General features: G+C 37.3%; 1 protein-coding gene across 1 annotated transcript in view; it reads right to left on the bottom strand.

The window, feature by feature from the left end:
• The window catches only part of MAP3K5 (mitogen-activated protein kinase kinase kinase 5), a 95,066-nt gene that overhangs the window by 8,031 nt on the left and 62,319 nt on the right, over nucleotides 1-24,716 (bottom strand). The window contains exons 12-25 of the mRNA XM_079298392.1: nucleotides 23,372-23,421; nucleotides 18,892-18,987; nucleotides 17,397-17,478; nucleotides 15,887-16,020; nucleotides 12,989-13,116; nucleotides 12,035-12,171; nucleotides 11,318-11,423; nucleotides 10,198-10,355; nucleotides 9,511-9,688; nucleotides 8,664-8,684; nucleotides 7,443-7,620; nucleotides 7,176-7,344; nucleotides 4,215-4,400; nucleotides 640-745 (exon numbers count right to left, since the gene is read on the bottom strand). Coding sequence (XP_079154518.1) covers nucleotides 640-745; nucleotides 4,215-4,400; nucleotides 7,176-7,344; nucleotides 7,443-7,620; nucleotides 8,664-8,684; nucleotides 9,511-9,688; nucleotides 10,198-10,355; nucleotides 11,318-11,423; nucleotides 12,035-12,171; nucleotides 12,989-13,116; nucleotides 15,887-16,020; nucleotides 17,397-17,478; nucleotides 18,892-18,987; nucleotides 23,372-23,421 — 1,729 coding nt within the window. The remainder of the gene's footprint in view (nucleotides 1-639; nucleotides 746-4,214; nucleotides 4,401-7,175; nucleotides 7,345-7,442; nucleotides 7,621-8,663; nucleotides 8,685-9,510; nucleotides 9,689-10,197; nucleotides 10,356-11,317; nucleotides 11,424-12,034; nucleotides 12,172-12,988; nucleotides 13,117-15,886; nucleotides 16,021-17,396; nucleotides 17,479-18,891; nucleotides 18,988-23,371; nucleotides 23,422-24,716) is intronic.

The raw sequence follows: 24,716 nt of genomic DNA, 5'->3' as shown, positions 1-24,716 counted from the left end.
CCTTACTGATTATCTAAGACTCAACCCACTGCAGAAAACAGGAATGTAAGTATTCCAACTTTAAGCATTAAATGACATATTTGAAAAATATCACCATTAATTCCATGTGTTAGGAGTTAAGAAGAAGCATTTGGAAATAGGTAGAGAAGTAACAGAATAGGCTACAGTTTCATCTAAACAGATTCCTTCCCTCAATGAAGTCATACATTCTAATTCCACATTTAAAATACAATGCACAAACTGCAGGCACTGCAGACCTGTTTGTTTGGTTTTGGTAGGTTTCAAGTCAAGGATTTGGGGTTTTTTGGGTTTGTTGTTTTTTGGGGGGTTTTAAAAGACAGATTCTGACCATAAGCAATTGGCAACATTTTGCACCTCAAAAACTTAGGTCCTAGAGCACCTTAACCTACTACTACTCACTGTGTTGCAGAATCATTTAGATTACACATTGTGGAAAGGTGCTTTCCAAAATAGCTGGAGTAATATACAGATTAGTTTCTGAGTTGCAAAACAGACAGTGAACAGGAAAAAGGCCACTGCTGGTTTCAAAATCTTAAGTGAAGCATCATAATCACAACTCTAGAGCATCTTTAAAGAGATCACCTGATAAACATTTGCTGAGTATTAAGAATGACTCACCTGGGACCAGAATTGTAATAGCAGTCTGCACAGCTTTTCTTATTATGCTGTCCAGTGCAAACATCCAATGTGGCTTAATATTATGATTTCGGAGAACTTTATTGACCTAGTAAGAGACAATTCAGTTCAGATATTACATACCCAACAACTTAAAATGAGAATATATGTCATATAAGGTGTTTAAACTTATAGATGCTGTATCCAAGCAGATGATTACAATTATTTCTTGATAGCAACATTATCAACTTCATCCATTTTATTATAAGTCATGGAATATTTTGTATTTTTCATCAAGTACTGATTCCTGTTTTAGGTGACTTTTGATGGCTGTGATACTTAACCTTCATGGCTGTGGAGACAAACTTCAAAAGAATACAAGCAAGGAAAATAACCAGGACTATGTTATAAAAGGCTTGTAGCTGAAGCTAATTAATCTTGTTACATTTTTGGCATCACTTTCACTGCTTGCTCTGAGCACTACTTGTCTATTCTCAAGTACTTTTGTAGGGATATCAAAGAACTAATGTAATGCTGCTCGCACTTAATTCTTAAACTAGTTAATTAATGTTAGTTTAAACAATTAGGTAACTTAATTTGTGTGCTATACCATTTTCTCTTTCCTTCTGCTTCTTACTTTGTACAATCTCATGGTTTTCTACATTGGGCTGCTCCTAACTACCTACAGGTCTGGTTACAAACCACTTTTAGTCATATTCTCAGATGCCTCTATGCATGCCACTTGCACAGACATCTCTACCTCATGGAACTGTTTTCCAGCTCCCAAATGACAAGGAAATGCCTAGCTAACAGTAAGCAGCAGTAGTACAAAACTCAGTGCTGTTTTCCAGGTACAGAAGCAACACAAAGAAACAAAGCAGTAGCAGAGTTCAAACAGTTGTAAGAAGCAACAAATATAAATGTATGTACAAAATTATCAAGTTACAACACTAAAAAAAAAAAGACCAACTACTGATTACCAAAAAACATGGCAAAAGATACTTCACTCTTCCTAAAAAAGGGATTAGTACAATTCTCTCATATTGTGATAACCTTTCTGTAGAAAATCACTAAGTTACACAAATGATGCCTTCAGAAGATATGTAGAAGTTATTAATCCTATTATTTCCACTGCCAAAAAGCAACAGTATTCAGTAACGCAGTAATTTTGCAGGTACCTGCACTGGATTTGGTTGGGATGGAGTTAATTTCTTTCACAGCAGTCCACACAGTGCTATGTTTCAGACTGTGACTGAAACAGCCTTGGTAACACACACATATTCAGCTCCTGCTGAGCAAAGCTTACGTGCTGTCAAGGCTGCCTCTGTTTCTTACACTGCCCCAGCAGCCAGGGGGCTGTGGGTGGACCAAAGGCTGGAGGGGCACATGGCTGGCACAACTGGCACAGCTGACCTAGGACATATTCCCTTCCATATAAAGTCATGCTTGGCAATAAACTAGAGGCTGCTTTTTCCAAAGGAGCTGTAGCTCAGAGACTGGCTGGGCACGAGTCTGCTGCTGGTGGCTGACTGCTTTTGCAACACTTGTGAGCTTTTCCCCTCCAGTTTCAATTCTTTAATAATTTTTCTTTTGACCCACAAGTTTTGTCACTTTAGGTCTTTCCAATTCTCTCCCCCTTCCTGCTGTGGGGGAGTGAATGAGTAACTGGGAAGGGGCTTTGCTCTACCTGCCCACCAGGATCAACCCAGCACAGCAGTACCTGTGTCTCCTCACTTCTCTTGCCAATGGCCACGAGATGGCACTTGGACACTGTGCCTGGATTGGGAGAGCTGTCAGCAGTGCCAGGGGAGTCTGCCCTGGGCCTGACACCTGGACACAGCTGCTCCAAAGGCTTGCCCACTGTCCTCTGGGGCAGCACAGCTCCCCTCTGTGAGCACTTTGCACCTTCCCAAACTGACTGCTACCAAGACAGTCACATGTTTAGCTAAGTGTAGCTTTAATGAGAACTTAAGAAGCATAATCTAACTTTTTCAGTATCACAACCACCCATAGTAATTTGATTTAGTTATTTTTATTGCATTACAAAATTACTCTTTCTTGGTTGGTCAGATAAGAATGTTGTGACTATTAAACACTGTGACTAAAATCACCTTATTAAATCCCAAGAGCCAGGGAACTACTTTCCCTCACTTTTAGCAGTACCTCAGTCTCTGCAGCATCTGAGGTTCTTGATACTGTCCTGGATTTCAGTGTAGTACTATAGAAATCTTTTGTAAGGCCAAAAGAATTTGGCACACATTCAAAGCAAAGTTTTTCTTTTACCTTTCTGTGGGTTTAATAAACCCACAGTTAAGTGGTAGATAGTAATGAAAGAGACATCTGTTAAGAAAGAGTAACTTGCAATGATGAAGCTAACAGAAAGTACATTTTTTACTGATAAGAATACAACCCAGGCAATCACTACCAAACAACTGATCCCCAGCAACATCTCTACCAGAACACCAACACAAGTATTTGTACTATTACCCCTCCATTGTTTTCTTGACCTGGTACATTTATTTTTTCTCTTCCAATGTCAAAAGAACATTAATATTAGGTTAATACAGACAGCTGAAAGCACACTCAAAAGAATCAAAGAGAAAACTTTTGATTTGTAGGAGGATCTCTTTCACAGATTCATGTAGCACTTTTTTTTTTTTTTTTATAAAAGCATCTAATTCTTGTTAGTGTAGTCTATGCAACAATTTACATGCTATGATATCCTTACTGACAGCTTTTCTATTTTTCTGAGTGCCGCAGGTTTAAATTCTAAAAGAATCATCCACCTCAAATACCTACCTGAATTGTCATTTCATTTTTACTACATGACTTCAGTCTGGACAAGTGATACTCAGCACAGCTGCACCCTCCCAAGCTCATTATTCATCTTAATCATTAAGCCTAACTTCTTGTGAACTAACACTTAAATACATACCTTAAAAAACATTTGCTTTTTGTAAACTAGCTATTTAAAGGCTACCTATGCATCTGTTTGGTTGCTCAATGGAAATGATAAATCTTGCATTTATTATTGGTAGAAAAGTAACAATTTTAATTACCCCTTATCATGCTTATTATAAATTGAAATAAAAATTACTAGTTTGGCAGAAATCTGTAGCTAATCAAAAATACTAAAATAAGCATTTATTACAGGATTACAAGGTACACAGACTACTATCAGGAGCAATACATTGCTTTATAAGATAAGTTTAAGAGATCTGCATTTGTGCAGGATAAACCTGACAATCATTGTTGGTCTTATTTCCCAGAAAACCTTCTAAAATGAGATTTTTTTTAGAAAGGCTTCCTTGTCTTACTGTTACGACTCAATATTCACACAATTATTCTGAACTTCGTATATCTTTAATCAGCAAAATCTCAGGGTCTGCCAAAAGATCATGAGGCAACCAAACCAAGTCTCTGCTGTGGGTTCAGATTTTGGTTTTACAGTTTCAAACCTCTCAAATATTATTGTTTCAGAAGCTCTGCGCGGAAGTCAAACAAGTTCTCTTTGATCCTGGTTTGTTTAGGATTTTCAGTTTAGGTGCACAAATTTCTTAGCAAAAATGGCAACTTACAGCATCTTGAAAACCAAAGAGCACAAGCTGCACTTGGCTGATACCATGGCTGTCAAAGTCCAACTCCAGTTTCAATTTTGAAAGCGTGGTTGCGATGATTTTGCGATCAGTGGACCGTACAAACTCTCTGAGGCTGGAAATGAGTGTTGTGATATGTTCCCATTTTAGCTTGGGTTCTTCAGCCCCCTGGCAGAAGACAGAAGAAAAGAAATAGTTTTGATAGTAATTTTTTAAAACATACATCCAGAAGGACTTCAGCCAATAATGTCAGGTGGCAATACAGGTTTTCAGAAACTCTGCTGCTGAGGTTAAGGGAAAGGTGCAGCTGCAGGTCAGGTACTGGTGGCAGCATAATTGCAGCAGCACAAAGCCCTGGGGCTCCCTGGTGATGCAGGCAGGAACTCGATGAACAAGTAGCTGACTTTGTTTTACATCAGTTGCTGAAGAATGTATGCACGCTGTAGTGTGTGCGTGTCTTTGTACAGAAATTAAAAGATATGAATAAATGTACTGTGCACTGGATACTACAAATTGCTTATAATTGCAAATACACACATACTTTGCAGTGCTTCTAATTTCTCTATGCCTCTCAGAGACAATGTGCAAAGCCTTACAGCAGCATTTAAAAAAAAGAGATTAGTCAAAGTTATGCAGGAGGCTCACAAAGGATCTGGTTCTTTCTTATATAATTTCCCTCAATACAGAACTTCTACTCTTAGCTGTTCTTAAAGCAGGTTTACAAGATCTCACCTTTCTAGTATAAATATTCATTTGCCTATTTTTAAAAGCTTTTGTGTTTTTGCATGAGCTACCAAAGCAGCAAAAAGCTCAAAAGCATTCTTCAGAATAACCAGCCTAAGTAACTAGGAAGCAGAACGCTGTATTTCCTCTCATAAGTAAAGTTAGGCCAACTGAAAGCAAATTTCAAAGCCAGATCTTAAATTAAGCCAGAGTCATAGTTCAACATGAAGTATTAGATGTTTATTCCGGAGGAAGTAAAGTAAATATTTATATAGACTAAGGATATCCAACATTGATTTCTGTAAGAGAAGAACATACGGTGTTTGGTTCTATTGCATTTGCTGGTTTTATGCCATGAATGTTATGGCTGGCCAGACACCAAGAATTCTTGTTTGCCAGTAACACTGGGCTTTTAACTATAGTCAATTAATTCTGATCAGGATGAAACAAAGATCATTTGATTGAGAAAGAAGCTTTAAAAAAAGCAAAAGTTCTAGAGCAGACAAAGATAGTATTGACTAAAACATCCACCTGAGATAACAGATCCCAGCCTATGATCTTGATCTGCTTTGAAGAATTCACCTGATGATTTTCCATGCAGAAGTGGATCTCTCACTGTTCTGAATTAGCCAGTCTTCTTTTCAGGTAAATAATTAAAAAGCCATTAAGGCAGATAGGTAAGTGCACACTTCTAGCCCTGGACTAGAAGACCCAAGGATCCAAATCCATCAAGGCATTAGGCACTATGGCGACAGGATGAGCAGTATGACTTGCTAATTAGAAATAGTGACCCATTTTGTGAAGGGCATTCTCCTCCTCTAGCCTTCATACCCTACAACTTTGCTGAAATCTTTCTTATGAAAAGTCTTTGTGAAGAGAAAAACTGTGAAATCCTAAATCCTGATGAGGCCTAACAAGCAAGCCAGGCTTGTTCTATTAGTAATTTCTTGCATTTCTCAAGTGAGAAATGAAGAGCAGCCAGTCACATAACCATGAGCTTTGAACTCTTTGTTTCTAAAATTCTGCGTCTCTACTTCTCTTTCAGGTTGTTCCAGCTGAGAGAGGCATGAAACACTCTCTGGGATTTGTGATTGAGTTTCAGTCTATCATGATAACTGATTTTTACTTATATACACATGCAAAAACTGTCTGTTGCAGCAACACTCTTGCAAAGCACGATCACAAGTATGTTCTAACATTTTCTGTAGCTACCAGGATAACTGTGGGTTACTCTCTCCCCCCTCCCAAGAGTTAGAAGCTGTTTTTATTTGTATGGCACCAATTTCCAATTACTGTAACTGTAGTACATACATAATAATCATATTGGTTTGCATCAGTTTCTAAACACTAGTATCTTTAGAAGATGAGTTATCATGTTTTATACAAATGTTTTAGACCAGCAATACTTTGCCTTGAGAATTAAGTGAGTCAATTAACAACTAACACACACACAAACAAGAACAAAAAATCCTGTCATCCAATTACAGTGTTGCAACACTTAGCAGTGTGGTCATGACCTGTTATTTCTTCAGCGTTGTCCTGAACTGATACATTATCATAATGAATCATCCCCACAAAGGAGTGCCAAAAGGTCATTCTGCAATTATTTTGTCGTTTGCTGTAGCTCTCACAATTACTACATCTTCCCTCCAAGCCTGCTCCTGACTGCACTGAAGAATAGCTGCAATTTATTTTCTCCCTAGTCCCCTCTTTCCCCTGGTGTGGCTGTTGGCTAGAAGGCAATGGTGTACCCACCAGCCCCATTCTTTCTGTACATTAGCCTAAGGTAAGGCCAGAGCAGGCCAAATGACTAAATCTCCCTCTGTCAAACCAGTCAGCCAGAACACAGAACTTTAAAAGGGGGCCAAGACAATCCACTCTTGGAGATGATCTAACTTATATGAGTAGGCCTGACTAAAAGTTAGTCAAATTTGGAAAGCACTGGTAAAATAGAATAACACAAAAACATATTTTTCTGTTGTCCTGCCAGTACTAATAGTAATTACAACAAAAAAGGCATATGTAATGCATCATGAAAAATTTCCAAAGCCTGTTTTTAATAGCCCAAATAAAAGTGACCCTGAAACTCACATGGTATATGCGTTTTAGTTTAACCAAACTTCATTTCTAATTGCTTTACTATGTTCAATTTCAAGAGTTCCAGCTATCTGCAAAGACGTCTTAGAATTCCATAAAATTCTTGCTATCTTCTGAAATTACCTGAGTCAAAGCTTCCATCAGGTTCCTCACCACCTGGTCTTGGTCCTCAGTTAATATTCTGTGGAGGGTGGCTCTCCTTTCACTATCCTTCTTCAGCATGAAAAACCCAGAATCTTTCTCTTCAGGTGAAGGAGGTGCACTGTGATCCTCAAAATGTTCATCTGGGATGCTGAATGAAAGACACAGTGAAAAGGAACATTATCAAAACCATCCTGATTCACACATTTCCAATCTACTGCATAACAAAAATGTCAGGTAGCTCTTTACCTCAGAAAAAGGGACCGGATTCCTTTCCCATCCTTTTCTCCACAGGATTTGGCTCTTGTTTTGAAAGAGAATGGGTCAATTTTTAATTCTGTATCAGGTGAGACAGAACCATATTCACTGCTGCTACTTGTATCTTCCACCAGAACAGGAACAGGTAAGGATATGCTCCGAAGATACTCTATTTGGATAGGAATATTCAAAAATTAGAATTTAATAATACCATTAGAGTTTTGAAATTAAGATTATTTTTTTCAGAGGAGACAGAAAAGCTCCAGCCTTCCCACACACGAACACAAAATATTAGAAAAAAATTGTCAAAAAATTCCTAAAACTTTTTCATCTGGAATAGAGTTATCTTTCAGGTATGTTTTAGGCTTCTTGTGAGTTCATTCACAGAACTTCAACACTCAAGTGAAGGTACATCTCCTATCATGCCTTCCAGCAGTAGGAAAATGTTTCTATAAAGTAAGTCACCCAAACACCTTTCAAGATCCAAATTTTATGGGTGTATATAAATATTTATTTATGTGTACACTACATTTAAGTATATATACTATAAATATATAAGATACATTTCTTCATCAGATTAATTTGTACAAGTTTAATTAATTCATAGTCATTGACTATTAATAATAGACATGCAGTGAAGTCAGAACTTTTAGTTTTAAATCCAGAGCACACATTACTGCTACAGGAAAGGACTCATATCTATTTCACACATGCACATTTCAAAATGTGCTTTGATACCAATTCAGCATGAAGGTAACTATGTGTGTGTTTAGTTCCTTTCTGCACTCTCCCAGTTCATTTCCTGAAAGAGATGAGTATCCTGTATCCTGATCTGACAAGGGGTCTCAAATGCATTCTGGTTTGACAGTCATAGAATTTAGTCTAATAAAAATCTGTGTTATCATTCTCCACAAACCTTGGCTCTGTGGCTACTATAAAATAACCACTGGTTTCCCAAATTACCCCATAAATGACAGCACAGCCCTTCAAGGCTGTATCATCCACCTGCCTGGACAAGCAAGCCACAGTCTGGTAGAATTAAAAACAGTAGTTCAGATAAGCACAATGAATTAGATGTTCCCAACAGAGAGAGGTCACTAGTTTTCACAATTGTGACCACTTCTCTTTTTAATGTTGACAAATACCAGAATAAGTGATAACTACAGTATCTACACAAGTATGTTTTTGATGGAGAAGTAGATTAAAACTCACCATTTGTGTTGGCTGAAAGGGCTGTGTGAGAAAAGGAAATAAAAAAAGGAAGTTGAATATGCTGAAATTAACTGAGACAATAAGGATAGACTAAAGGGTAACTTCCTATTTTTATGGACTATCTCAATTCTCCTGGCTGCAGTCTCCAAAAGTGTAATTTAGTGTAATTTGGCTGCAGTCTCCAAAAGTGTAATTTAGTGCAATTTAGTTTTATTCTGAGGGGGTGGAAACCACATTAAAAGTGATCATCGACTATCATCTCCTTTACCTGTTATATTTCTTTCTTTAAGTATCATGCAAAAAATACACAGAAGATATTTTCCTACACACAATAGAATATGTTATTACTGCTCTCAAAACTCCTTTGCTACTTCCCATAATTTAGACTACTATAGGAAATGAACATTTCCTGAAAATGAAATTTCACAAAACAAAAATTATGCAATGTATGCACATTTGCTCTGGGACAAAGATTAATTTTGCTTATGTAGAAAACTCCACTAGATTTAATAGCATGTTCTAACCTTACACAAAATATATTCAATATAAGTATTCTTTCAATGAAAACATATGCAAATTAAAAAAGAGGGGGAAAATTAAAAAAAAAAAAATCCAACAACCATAAACAGACTTCTAGAAACCTTATTAGAACTATTTATATAAATTGACTTCTGTGACAACATGATAACAGAATTCTGCTACAACAGTGTTTCTGCAGGAAGTTGATGGTAGAGAAGGCCACAAGAGCATTCACAGTGGATGGAGATCCACTCTGCTCATTTTAAAGACTAAACCAGCAGTTTCAGGAAACAGTACCACAGGCAAGAGGAAATTTAGCAATGCTTACCTGAGAGCTTTGAAGGAGACTTTCTTTTCTTGCTTGAAACCTTCAAGAATTCATCTATAAGTAGATCATGAGCAAAAGCTCGTTTATCAGGATCTGGCTCAAAGCAACGCAATATGAAAGCCTTGGCTTCTGCAGACATGGATTCAGGAATTTCTGGGTGTATTTTAAACATCCCCACCTGAAAATAAAGGAAGAAACAATAAATAAAGGGAGAAACAATAGCCTAAACTGTTCTTCCCCCAAACACTAAGCAACATAAAAACCCATTTAGATAGTAGAAGTGGTATATCATTCTCAGGTTTTAATATTAATTTTATACAACTAATTTATTAATTCAGAGAAAAAAACCCAAACTCTTACAAACTGCCTAAACAAGTACATTTAAAAATCCTCACAACTGCAAGGAGAAGCTCTTCACAAAGCAGAAAACTGCTTCTTTTTCTCAGTTTGGTGTTGTTTTTTTTCTTAAACACCAGCTGAATAGCTGCTATCTCTCTATTAATCTATTCAAAAATACACAGCACTCCCTCTCAGATGAATCAGATCATTGGTCTTAACATCCTCACAATCCAAGCACTTCCTTTATCTCCCTTTCTTGCAACCTCTAATTCCAGCTTCTCCAAAACAGTCATCAGACTTCCTGTGTTTAGAAATACAACTCTGAGCTGTACAAGGAAGATGCCTGACCTTAAACATGGCTGCTTGTGGTTCTCCCAGTTCATAAAACGGGGGTTTCCCTGTAGCCATCTCAATGATTGTGCATCCCAGAGACCAGATGTCTGCAGCTTTCCCATAGCCACGTGGCCCTTTATCTATGATCTCTGGTGCCATGTACTGGAGGGTACCTGTTTAAAACAGACTCTTTTTGGTTTACTTAGGTGTAATAATGCTGCAAATAGATAGCTAAAAGACAAGAGGAACAAAATGACTGAGGAGTGAGCAATATCAGAAGAGTTAAAAAAATCCCGTTTTATTATTCAAAATTCAAAAATTTCCACGTGCATTCTATATAAAACTCAAAATATTAATCAAAATATTACTTGTGCTAACAGCATTTGGTATCATCTACTGATCTGGAGATTGCTTTTCAATGCCAATGACAATTATTAAATGTTTCAATAAGCTTTGGATCAGAGACAGCTTTCATTTATTTTCTTATATCTTAATATGAAAAAATGGCAAAGCACTCTGAATTTTACACAGAGAGGTAAAGGAAGAGAAACCCAAAACCTTAACCTAAAAGAGTATGTGAGATGAACATTTCCTTCTGAAGTAAGGGAATCCATCTGACACATCATCCTGCACTCTGTTCCTGTTACAGAAGCAATGGAAGAGCAAAGGATGGAATTTAAATAACAGTCACTTCTCATTTTACATAATTATTTAATGCGGTGCCACTGCATGACTTAACACCCAAATCAAATTATCAAGCAGAAAGAGAAGGAACTGAATGACAGATACATGATTCTGGAGATGAAGTCAGGATGTCCAAGCCAATCATGAAAGAAAAAGATCAGCAAGATGAAAAAGCCATGTGAACAAAGAATACAGACCCAAATAAAGCACAGGAGAGATACAGCTCTTCTGTTGTAGGGGACTTTGATGCCACAAGTGAAACATCCAAAACAGCATTCTCTTTGAACAGTGCATACAAGTAGAGTGCATAGCTTAAGATTATATATCCAGAAGTTATTCTTCCAGTAACCTTTTATACTGATTTGAAGTCAATGAAAGTTCAGCATCTGTGGATTCTGACCCTACATACACAGTTCGAGTGAGGATAAGAAAATCTCCTCTGGGCACATACCAGTGAAGGTTTCAGTACAAGGATTGATGCCTGCAAGTCTCTTTGAAGTTCCAAAGTCCGAAATCTTTAACACTCCACTGTATGTGTTGATAAGCACGTTATCACCCTGAGGAAAAGAACATGCAGAGCAATTATTTTTCTCTGCAGACCCTTCATCTCTAAGACTTTTTGCATAAGCTGTTTCTATAATGCACTCTTTACTAAGTAAGGGACTTCTTAAGAGAGGAGATAAAAGAGAAATCAATAATGTTCCTGCCTTATGTAATCCCATTAACAAAAACTTTATCTCAAATTGAATTTCCCTCTTACCAGAAAGAATTCAGGTACAGAAAAGAGAAAAAAAGGCTCTTTTTAAAAAAATTGAGCCTAACACTTTTTCTTCTGCAATCTCCTTAAAAAAGAACTAGCTAATTATCCCATCCACAATCTTCTTTACTTCGATCTGATTTTCTGAAAGTTCAGTCATGTCTTTGAAAACAGAAAAAGAAGTATCTACTTTATCAAGTATTAAGTTGCCATATGTGAAATTTCCTAAAATAAAAAAATACCCCAAACATGTTTTGTTGGTGCAAATTGAAATCATCAATGGTTCACCTACCTAACCTGTGGTTCAGAATAGCAGAGAGCTTACAGAAAAAATGTTTTTAAATTACAGGAAAAATAAATGACTATGCAGTTACATAACACTATCAGGCTTAATTCTCTGCAAATTCTTACCTTTATGTCTCGATGCACTATTTGATTATCATGTAGGTATTTTAATCCTTCAAGAATCTGCTTGGTGTAAAAGCCAATTGTCTGCTCATTATTTTTTAATGGTCCCCATTTTGATCGTAGAAGAGCAGAAAGGCTGCCTGTAATTTTGGAGAGCAAAAAGTGGGAATAAAAAAATCTTCAATTTTATTAGTGAGGATTATTAAAATCTTCTTTTTATTCTTCTTTCTCCCCCAAAGGAAAAAGTAACAAGCAGCAATCCCAATCCAAGTGTAGGCATCTCATCCATAACCCAAGTCCTCTCCTCTGCTAAATGCTTATTTGCATCACCACTGGCCTGTGCAATTAAAGAGAGAGTCTCAGTAACTCCTGGGCAGTTTGTGAAGAACTGAAGCCCATGGGAAGGACTTGCATTGGAGAAGTTCATGGAGGACAGTCTCTCATGGAAGGGACCCCATCTGTGCTGGAGCAGGGTATGGAAGTGAGGAGTACTCCCCTGGAGGAGGGAGGAGTGACAATTTTGATGAACAAACCACATTCCCCATCCCCCTGCATCACTACCAGGAGAAGGGAGAGAATATCCTAAGTGAATTTAGGCCCAGAATAAAGGGAGGGACAGGGGGAATGTGTTTCTAAGATTTGTCTTTATTTCTGAATACCCTGCTCTGATTGGGTTGACAATGAATTAAGTAAGTCTCCCCAGGTCAAGCCCATTTTGCCCATGGCAGTAACTGGTGAGTGATCTGTCCCTGTCCTTATCACGACCAATGAGCCTTGTGTTGCATTTTCTCTCCCCTATCCAGCTGGGGAACAGAGTGACAGAGTAGCTTTGGTGGGCATCTGGGATCCAGCCAGGGTCAGTCCACCACTGATCTGAAGGTGAAAGGAGCTCACCTTTTGTTTGCTAAAAACCAAACAAAGCTATCAACCACCAAACCAGTCTCCCCCAAAACTTACCACCTGGCACCTGTTCCATGAATATTTTGATGAAGCCATTCTCACTAAGAGAACCTAAATACTGGACAATGTTCTTATGTTTGAGATGCTTATGCAAAGCTATTTCTTCATGCAGAGGTTGGGAGTACCTGGAAAGCAAAGAACCAGTTTATTCTTCATCTTGGTGAAAAAACCCTTGAAAAAGCTTAAATTGAAAATGAGTATTTGTTAAATGAATTTAACAACACTGGTTGTGAGCAGGACATACTAAAATATTATGTAAATATATGTAAATACAAATAACATCTACAAAATACATATAATATTGTGTATTCATACACACAAACTGTTACAAATATATATCTGTGAGGAAAAACATTTTCTGAAAAATAAACTCCAACTCCTGACTAACTCCAAAAGAATAAACAGTTTTGAAAGTGGTTGGATTCATATTGGTGCCAAAGTGAACTAGTGAACTATAAAGCTAGTGTATAAATAAAAACACTGCAATAATGAAAATTAATCAGCATTTAAATTTTAAAGTATAAGTCTTTGCTGAAGGCAAGATGGGGTATCAGAGTAAAAAAACAGAAATCATTAATGGAGAGATATTTAAAAGAACAGATCAAAACAGTTTCACCAAATTCAATTTAGTCCAAGGTGAAGCATTTTTCAGAGAGATGATTTTCAACAGCCTTTTTGCCAAGAAATTTTCTGGAGTCAGGATCTTTCCCCAGTGTTGAACAACACCAGAGTTCAGCAGCTGATGTGCTGAGCAGATGTTATTAAGTCCACCCTGACACTCTTCCAAACTTAGGCCTGCCCTAACACTTCCCTTGGAGGTGGGTCAGCTGACAGACTTTGTGTGTTTTCTGTGTACTTCTGGCAAGATGTAGACAATATGTTCACAGTCTGGCAGCTATCTTCTCTAAAGCACTAACATCTGTGCAACAGTTTCAGGGCAGCTGAAATAGATGAAGGACACTGACCTCCTTCTGTCAGTCCAAATGTGAAAAGTAGTTGCAGCATTTGCAATTGAGGTTGTTATAGGAAAAGTACCTGTGACTTCCACTCCCTTTTATCACCTCTCCCTCAAAAAGTATCAAGCTACCAATGGAGGCTGAACTCTTAAAAAAGTGTAGGGAAAAGAAAAAATAAAAGTGGTCACCTGAAAATCCCACTGGAGAAAAACTGTTGCAGAAAATAATTATTTGGTTAATGAAAAGTATGATTATGCAACTCTGAGTCTGTTCATAAAAAACTAATTTGAGTTTTGCCTTATCTCTCCACATGGTTATAAAGATTCTGACTACATTATTAGTCATACAGAAATGCAAAATCAAATATTCCTGAGTTCTGTTAATGAGATACTATTTCTGAGCAGCAGCAGAAAGACCATTATAATTCTTCTTCATTGACTTTTAAACAGGACAGTTGAGACTTGAGCAACAAAACAATTTTGCAAATAAAATGAAGTAAAAGGAAAATTTTTCCCTAGGATGAAGCATTTTTTTGCTTTAGGATTTAATCACTAGAAGAGTTTAAATGGTATGAACAAAAATTCTAGATGACCATCATAGAATGGTTGGAGTTAGGGAGAGACTTTAAAGCTCCAACCCTCCTGACATGGGCAGGGACATCTCCCACTAGACCAAGCTGCTCAAGGCTTTATCCAAGCTGGCCTTGTCAGTCACTCTTCCCTTATCTGCCACTGCTGTCACCCTGTCACAGAAGGCCACCCCATTTGCTAAGTGCAATCTGCCCTTAGTGCTGCTGTGTCTGCTGTCACCAATCACCTCATCATTTTCCATGTGCCTTTGCACAGCTTTAAAGAGGACCTGCCTGACTCAGAACTTAAACATTTTTCACTAATTCAGAAGGTGGCAATTCTTACTTTTGAAATTATACAAATTAGCTTCAGTGATGTCTTTTTTCTATAAGTTTCTTTCAAAGTGTGAAAAGATCAGGTTACAATTAACCAGAAGCAAATTAATAAATTTTTCTTACTTTGCCATTAAAAGAATAATACTTGAAATTCATTCTGGAAGTCTCTAAATGTTTAGATGAAGGACCAAAAGCTTCCTAATAATCTCTTCTGTGGTATGCTTTGCACACTGAACCTGAAACCTTTTCCATTAAAATACCTTCTAAAATGTGTATTGGAGAAGAAAAATCTGAATTATTTTCCTTTGAAGTAGTTACTGCTGCATTTAGTCTATCTTTATATTAATCACAATTGTTACAAGCAAATTTCTTCTAACATACAGAAAACTTGTAACAATTTTGAGTCAACAGATTGTTTTCTGTAATAATGCCATACTTTCTGGGAAATTATAACATATATTGAAGTTCAATTTATAACAATATACTAAGCATATTAACTGCCTGGTCCTTACATGGCAACCTTTATACAGGAGAGAGGGTTACACATACATAGAGACATTCTGCATTAAAAAAAAATAAAAATTAGCCAAGAGATTATTCCACATTATTTATCCTAAAGTTATGAGGCTGCAAAACAAATGGTGTGAAAACAAGAAAAAAAATGTCTTAGCCAACAATTCAGAATTTTAAAGGACTGCACAAATCACAAATTCCAATAAGTCTTTTATAAGTATGTCTAAGTACATAGGGCTCATTAGAGCTGGTCACCAGGTGCTTGAGTGATGTTCTGCACTTCAGTGGTTTTGTTTCAAAAAAAACCCTCTCGTATCAAACCCAGCAAACATCTAAATTCTCAGCTGTGATCACAATGTACTCCACAACTTATACAAAGATAGGGAACACCACTATATATCACAGACAGGTAATTTATGGGCAGCTTTGTAGAAGAGGCACTCCTTGATCTGCAAATTCCTTAACCACGTTAGTGATGAAACTGTAATGCACAGAATTTGTAATTAACCACAGTTCCTGTACCTGCTGTCTCTCTCTGGGATTTCTTTAATAGCAATTCTGACTTGATTGCTCAGATCTCGTCCTGCATATACGATGCCATACGTTCCTTTTCCCAGAATGACTCGCTCCCCATTCTCATCATACTCATAATCATACTGCAAAGCAAACAAAAACAATGTGAAATGGAACAGGAGGATAGCACTTATTCTGTCTGACCCTGTGATCACAACTAAGGCATCTAAGATGCTCATAGCTTTCTGCAGAACACACAGGATAAAGGAAATAAACCACTCTAAGATGACAACTGGGCAAAAGTGCAGACACACCTGTGTTTCCCCACAGCTTCTGGGACAGCCTTTTCAGGGAGGTGAGTTAAGCTGAGCTTTGCTGTACCCGGTCAGAGCAGTTCCATCTCACATTCCCGGAGCAGCAGCCGCAGCTCTGGAATGTGCAGCCAGAGCCAACAGAGGGCACTCACTGTGCACCAGACACAGCCCAGGCACAGGAGCATGCCAGGACATCCTCACCCCTCCCAGGGGCTCTCTGACCTCCGCAGGGCTCCGAAACCAGCCCAGCCCCAGTCCTGACACTGCCGGCTCTGCCAGCAGAATGCGCCGGTGCAGCTTAGTCAGCACCGCAGTGCATTAAGCGTGGTTTCAGCTGAGTTTGAAGTGCAAGGAGTTTAAGGCCAGCCCAAAAATGTTTGTTAGAAAGATTACCTGATGTGTCCTCTTGTGTAACACAGGATTTCTCAAGCTCTGTCCTGTGCTAAACCCAGTAGCTTATGCCTACGTATTTTTTATTTTCTTCCACATAAAGATGGCTGTCTTTAATAAAAAGAAAGAATCCACTACTTCTTTTAGTACTTTGTTTCAGCAATGACTTTTTCTCATGGTAAAGTCATGCCTCTTAATTCAATTTTTTGTTGTCATTATTTAATTACCTTTTTATTCAACAGATTAAAGAGACCATTAGCACATTGCTATTTTTCCTGTAAAAATACTTATCCACTGTAATCAAGTCACCCACTGCTTTTCTTTTTGCTGAAATAAACAAACAGGCATCCTAAGGATCTGAATAGTTTTTTCTTCTCTGCCACAAGCCACCCCAGTGGTTTTCCTTTGTTCAATCTCCAATTTCAAAGAGAATGTTATAAAATGTGTTATAAGTGCGTTATAAAATGCCAACATCAAAACTAGGACAGAGGACTGTCTGTATTCATTACTCAGTTAGCTGTGGATGTCTCTAAAGCTTCAGGACACCAGATTTTCATGTGATAGGACACGGGCTTAGGTATTCTATCTTGCTCCCTGCCACCTCAAAGAAAGCCCAAACACCTTAACTGCTGCACTGCACCTAATATCCCAGTATTCCCTCTGCAGTTCAGATAAAACTCCAGGTGAGAACAAACTTAAATTTAACTTCACTAACTTCACTAATCCCTGGAAAATGAATGAGTAATTTACTTCAGTGAAGTGCTAGACTAGAAGCCCATAATTTTGTATGTTGGGATAAAAAAAAGGAAAAATACCTCTAGAGAGTCTCCCTCACATTCCCCTTCCTCTGTAGTCTTCCCCATTTCTTCAGTGATACTGTTCACCATGTCAAAAAATCTGTTAAAAAAAAAAAAAAGAGGGGGGAAGCACAGACTTGAGAGTGTAACTTTAGACAATATAGGAACAAAGTAATGAAGGGACCAAGAGGGGATACAAGTACAGTAATTATTATTTTATATAACAACATATTAGGTAATAAATATATATATTTTTATATATACATATATTTAAGTGTAATTTGTACAGTAAGTATTAATTCAGTGTATAAGTTTGCTTGTCAGAAGAAATATTTTGTTTACATGGTGATTTAGCCATCGAAATCTGAAGTTTTTCTACTTCTTTTACATGTACAAAAAATCCATGATATCTGAAATTATTAATGAAATTAGTATTTCAAAATTTACAGCTTGGTTGAAATTCTCATCCTATACCACCATTTCTTTATGTCCACTGAAAGCATTGAAGCATCATGAGAAGTGCTGGGAAGTCTTGCTATATTTGTAAGAGTTTTTGTAGTGTAGCAATTCTAGCTTCAAGTTTTGCCTTGAATGAAAAGGATGTCTATTTCATTACCTTTCATTAAAAAATCCTATTTTAAATTATGTCGACCCTTTTGAAAGAAGGCAAGTACAAAATCCATGTCATGCTAAGGTACTGCTTACTTATCTCTTAAGAAGAGCTCAGATGTGAAGGGGAATGAACATGATAAAAGAACCTATATTAACTGGAATGGGTGAAACAACAAGCTAGAGATTGGGCAGTGAGGTGAATCCAGTTATTAATAGAGAGTATTGCAGTGATTTTAGGCAAATTTGCAGCCATTTTAGCACCAAAAAAAAGTGAAATTTCCTTTGGGAATGCATCCAGTCAATTCAACAGCACAGCCTCAAGCTTACGGAGCAGAAACAAAGCTTAGAGAAACTGAGACACCCCTAACCTCTACCAAATTTCCTGCACGGACACAGGTACAATCTTTCTTATGGAAACACATGCTAATGTAAAGGAAATCAAGTGTGTTTGTTTTTATTTGCAAATAAAAATACATTCACAGTTACAGAGATATCTTGATCAGACTTTGCTGTTATTCCAAATGTTCCCACTTTGGTAAGTCCTTCTAAAATTTAGGATGCTTTGTTGAATTGGGGGCACATTTTTAGTAAGCTGCAATATGATACATATTACAAACTAATCCCAGAAATGTGTGTGTAAAAAAATAATTAGATTTATAATTGTATTTGTTTCTAATGTTTGTCTGAGCTTGTTCTTTGATCCTTCATACACCAGATCTCCAGTGTATTAAGGTACACAGGGTGCTATGCATTAAGGTTTAACAAAAAAGACACTGATCACTGAGGACACTCAGATCAACTTTCCCCATAGTTCTGAAACAGTCAGTCCCTGTTGTACATGCAGACACCATTCATCCCATCACAGGCCATGTTTTTTTCTGAAATAACAGCAGTGACCCACCTTCTGCAATGAAGTTCTGTGCAGAAATAGATTTGAAAGTCATCCGAGTTGTGCAGCACGTACAAGAAACAGCATCGTTCCTCAAACTTTGAAATGCTGAAAGAATGGCCAAGAAAGTTATTGGAAAGATGCATTTAGACTCCTACCAGCTTTGTCAAACCATACAGATCAATCCATTTAACATGGGAAAGCACCAGATGAAATCTGAGAATCCTAGTTTTTCATTATTATAAAATCACTCTCTTTTATCCTTCAAAGTTGACATTGTGATGTTTGCTATCATTCAACTTGTCCCACTTGTCCATACGTTGCCCAAGAAAGAGTAGGAGTAAAGAAATTAATAGGAATATTTCCCTTGACCTATGACATTTTTGTCTTCAGTACATTTAGGCAAGGTCCTTAATTTTCAGTCTTGCAACCAGAATGAAACATCCTTTCAGGATCATATTAGAAAGCTGGAATTGGAATTGAAATAATGAGTTCTTTGTCTTTTAGACATCAACCATAGCTCAATCTTCAAAACAAAATTTTCTACTCAGTTTCTTGTTAATTGGTACCTAGATAAAAAAGTTTGAAAAGTATTTTTAAATTAAGTGAGTATCTAAATAGGAGGTAAATTACTTTATTACACTTGCCCGCTCATGTCTTCCCTCACTTTCAGTTTCATCTGCTACAACTGCAGAGTAAAGATAAAGAGGAGGCATGTATGCTATTTTCTTATGGATGCATTAAGTGTCTCAATGGATAAACAGAGGAGGTGCACATTTTTGTACAGTTGTCAGTTTTCTACACCAAGCAGGTGGCAGTCCGTGCAAAGATATTAATTCACCAGAACTGTTTTATATGTATGACATTACTCTGCTCCTTATAGAAAATATTAAATGTTATTTGAAATAGCTCTTTCTGTAACTTTGTCACATATTGAGTGCCAGCTGTCAAGCAGATGCAGTATAATTGATTCTTACTATATTGGAAACGGGAGGAGGGAAATGACAAGGGAAAATAGTGCAGTATTTGAGAAACCAAGACAAATTAAATCTCCTTATTAAGCTTATTAACATACTGGACAAAATCCACAGTCCTAGTGACATCAATCTATTTTAGATGGATCAAGACAGCCATCATGTTACTACTTAATTTGTAGCACAATAAAGTAGAATTATGTATTACGTTGTGCCAAAGGATTGATGATTTGATTAATGCAATGGGTTTTTTAAGTATCTAGAAATACTTGGAATCTTGAGCCTTTAATAAATGTTTAAGATTGCCTGATCCCTGCTCTCCTTAATGATATCGTAAAACCCTGTAAGTTTTAATACACAAATAACTTTTTAGACAAACTAGCCTTTCATAAATCTACTTATGAAAAGAATGAGCTTCATTATAAGAATATTTGTCTCTGTGTGTGGTGACTCATTTATTTTTACATTAGGGAAATTCATAAATTCTAAGTAGTGTACACATTTAGGAAGACAGTCACTGTCCTGAGCTTATAAACTCACTTTAATTCAAGCTTTTCAACTATATAAGTAAACTCTCTAGATATGGAGTAACTGATATTAACAGAATTACTCATTCAAGTTCCATGTGCATCGAAACATTTTACTGACTAAACTGTCAGCTGAAACCTGACATGCCCAGAAACCACTGACAAACACAGCAGTGAATAAAGGGGTAAGAATGTGGAGTGTACACAGAGGCCAGGGAAATTCATAAATATTTAAGGCCTTTAAGTGAGGGTTTTAATTGCGAGAAGAGAAGAGAAGAGAAGAGAAGAGAAGAGAAGAGAAGAGAAGAGAAGAGAAGAGAAGAGAAGAGAAGAGAAGAGAAGAGAAGAGAAGAGAAGAGAGAGAAGAGAAGAGAGAGAGAGAAGAGAAGAGAAGAGAAGCGAAGAGAGAGAGAAGAGAGAGAGAGAAGAGAAGAGAGAGAAGAGAAGAGAAGGAAGAGAAGAGAAGAGGAAGAGAAGGAGAAGAAGAGAAGAGAAGAGAAGGAAGAGAAGAGAAGAGAAAGAGAAGGAGAAGAGAAGAGAGAAGAGAAGAGAAGAGAGAGAAGAGAAAGAGAAGAGAAGAGAAGAGAAAGAGAGAAGAGAAGAGAAGAGAAGAGAGAGAGAAGAGAGAGAAAGAGAAGAGAAAAAGATAGAGGAAGAGAAGAGAAGAAGAAGAGAAAGAGAAGAGAGAAGAGGAAGAGAGAGGAAGAGAAGAGGAGAGAAGAGGAAGAGAGAAGGAAGAAGAGGAAGAAAGAGGAAGAGAAGAGGAAGAGAAGAGAAAAGGAGAAGAAAGAGAAGAGGAAGAGAAGAGGAAGAGAAAGGAAGAGAAGAGGAAAGAGAAGAGGAAAGATAAGAGGAAGAGAAGAGGAAGAGAAGGAAGAGAAGAGGAAGAGAAGAGGAAGAGAGAGAGAGAAGAGGAAGAGAAGAGGAAGAGAAGAGGAAGAGAAGAGGAAGAGAAGAGGAAGAGAAGAGGAAGAGAAGAGGAAGAGAAGAGGAAGAGAAGAGGAAGAGAAGAGGAAGAGAAGAGGAAGAGAAGAGGAAGAGAAGAGGAAGAGAAGAGGAAGAGAAGAGGAAGAGAAGAGGAAGAGAAGAGGAAGAGAAGAGGAAGAGAAGAGGAAGAGAAGAGGAAGAGAAGAGAAAAGAGAAAGCTAAACTGAAAAAAGGAATACTAAAAATTACTCAAGTTATAAAAAGACTCAGGATAATTTGCTCAGGAAATGCCTCCCTGACAGTAACCAAGCAGATGTAGTACCCACTGACATATGTGACAGCAGAACTGGGGCTGAATTCACCAAACTCCAAAAACAAACAGGGAAGCAAAGGTAATAAAATTTCCTATCTTCTTCTTCATAAACTGTCATCTCAGCAGAACAGTAGAAACTTTGCTTGATAAACTAAGAAGCCAAGTACCTTGGGGAAAAAGTCCTGTTCCAAAAGCTGAGATAAATCCTTTAAAGAATAACAGCACTTTCTGGCCAATCCAATAAGAAACAGTTGTATTAGGAGGTCCAGAAGGCATATGGCAGAAGCAGAGCTATTTACATTGGCACACAAACCACTAATCGATGAGTTTCTTACACTAAAGCCAGTTGCTATGACTTCCTGCATACAGAGTGTGATTTAGCACTGTTCTGCTCAGAGAGTTCTACATATTTTCCAAGTTGCTTTGTAGCTCTTCAGAGCTGAACCCTATTACTTGTGAAACAAGATGCTGATTATGCTGGTTGCTACACAGCAGACAGAAAAAGTGACTCTCTGTCAGCACTGTGAGGTATTTACTAAAAATGTGAGCCATTTCATAGCTAGATGTCTCCTCAGACCTGCTGTCTCCTCATGGAGTGCCATAAATATTTATGGAGGTCTTTGTCATAAAAGCCTCCAAGATCATGTACAAAGACCTGCCTTGTACATTAAGGCTGCATCTCTAAAGCTGACTCTTACTAGTCTAGAAGGGCTGAGAATCCTTATAAAGCTGGGAACTGCCCCTTCCTAGACTACTTTATGTCTAGGAGCCTCAAAGTAGCCCAAAATAGTCTTGATACAAAAATAGATTAGAAGCAGTTCTGCAGGCTCACCCACTCCAAACAATATTTGCCTTCATAAAACTAGGAAAAAAACCTGTAAAACTCTGAAAAATTAACTGATCAGAAACTTGGATATATTTAAAATAAAAAGTCAAAAAACCCTTATTCAGCTTCATGTTTGCATAAGATAAATACTTCCCCCTGGAGCTCCTCACGGAGGGAGCCACAGAGTTCTCTAAGAATTCACAGTGACTCTTGGCTCACTATAAAGTCATCTGATTTGTTTTGGACATCTGTTCAGATGAACAGACTGGAAAATCAATTGAAAAATTAAATGAAAATTCACAGTTTAAATAACCAAAGCAGGAGATTACACTAGAAACAGTACTGACCACAGCATGGTTTAATAAGGGAAAGGAAAAACCAAAATGACAGTAAATAAATAAATAAATTCTTTCTTTCCCTCTATTTTTTTTAGAGGCACACAAAAACATACTGTAGCCAAAACCCAAACCAGACTGAACTAAGCATATCATTGCAATTTTTGCCTAAAATAAGCTGAATCCCACAGGATTGAATTTTCGTTCCTATTGATAGTTTGGTGTTTTTAAGCTACGTTTTGGAAGAAAAAAGAACCATCCATCTGTGCAAAAACGTCCTGCAGACATAGCAACAACTCTGTGTATGGAACAGTTATTATTAGAACAGAGCAACGACTATTTAAAAAATGTAAGTTTTCTGGACTTTTTTTTTTTTTTAATTACACTAAAAGGAAAGTGGAAAGTTGCAGGATGACAAATATAGATAAATCATCAGGAAAAGGAAAAAAGAGACTAAGATGAAGGATAATTGCACGAGGTTGCAGCTGTGATAGAATATCACTGTCACTCCAAAGTCCACTGCAGCAACATAACACAAAATTAATTCAATGATTCCTTTTATTTCAAAATGAAAATGAGACACTACTTACCTTACCCCCCTAATAGAAGCAGCACAGAAGTTCCACTCATGGATACCTTTCTGTAACACAGTAAAAAAAAAAATAATAAATAAAATACTCCTCCTTATGTATGAAGGGCCAGTAGGCATATCTTACAGAATGAAGCTCATGAGATGGAAATGACAACAGTCTATCTATTAATACCTATTTTCCAAGGCATTTTTTCTTTCACCTGAAACCAAAGCAACGGAAGTTCTACATAGAAGTTTTGGGTTATGTCTTCACTGTTTACACTGCAAACACAATTTACTACTTTAGAAAACATCCAAAAGAGCAGATCGGAAGAGATGCCAGTATAGCCTTGTTTGGATAATGAACTTGGGATCACATGTGATACTCAGGAAAGGAGAGGGAAAAATATTCCATCTCTGAGAATAAGGAGAGCTTGCCCTGCACACTCAATCCCCTAGTGTAGGGGAAGGCGAGGTGGAGAGAGCCAGGAGTAGAAATGCAGGAGAGCAAAATAGGAAATTCTTGAAAGGTAGGAAGAATTACTCAAATAAGGCAGAGTCCAAAGAAACTGAAAGGACACTATTTCACTAGGAATCCAGAAGAGAGTGATGAGAATGCACCACAACCCCCAAGAGCTGCTGAAGCGAAAACATGGCTGGAAAAAAAAAAAAAGCCACCCTATGAAAACACAAAGGGCCAGGCCCCATTTATTTTCAGATCCTTGAAATTTACAGCTGTCACATTCAGCAGAACTGAGTTCTCTGTAGACAGTTATATTGCTCTATGTTTATGCACTGTAAAACTTTACTGTAGCAAATAGAGGCCTTTTGTATCCTCTAAAGAAAACATTCTCCTTTCAGGAAAAGGTGGAACTACATCACTTCACAGCCCTGGCAATGTTGGGATTCCATCACAATGAGCCACATATTTGAAAAACCTTTGCTTTCTGCAGCTGAATTTCATTTGGCATTTTAGTGACCTGAGCAAGGATATACTGTCAAGCAGAAGCATAATCAAATGCATTCCAAAAAAAGACTCAAAAATGTGTAGATTATAAAATGAATAATGAAATATATGGAAGTCAGATACACTGCTGAAATAGTTGCACAATGTGCAGAAAACGACAGTGGAAATTACTCTCCCAGCTATAACAGCTTTCTATGAGGATTACTGCATCAATCTTTTACTCCTCTGTAATTCTTACATTCCTGCTCAAATCTTATTAAATGTTGTGATGCTAATATGAAATGTCTAAAACAATGGACTAAAAAGCAAACAGCTTTTATGATGCACAAGTTTCATAACTATTATAAATGTAAAGTACTAAGCATTAACTTTAATATCTCTTCAATATTAAAGGGGG

This window comes from Erithacus rubecula (assembly GCF_903797595.1).
Source record: "Erithacus rubecula genome assembly, chromosome: 2".
Taxonomy (NCBI): Eukaryota; Metazoa; Chordata; class Aves; order Passeriformes; family Muscicapidae; genus Erithacus; species Erithacus rubecula.
Note: the sequence above shows the minus strand (reverse complement) of the source record. Positions and strands in the feature narration are given on the sequence as shown.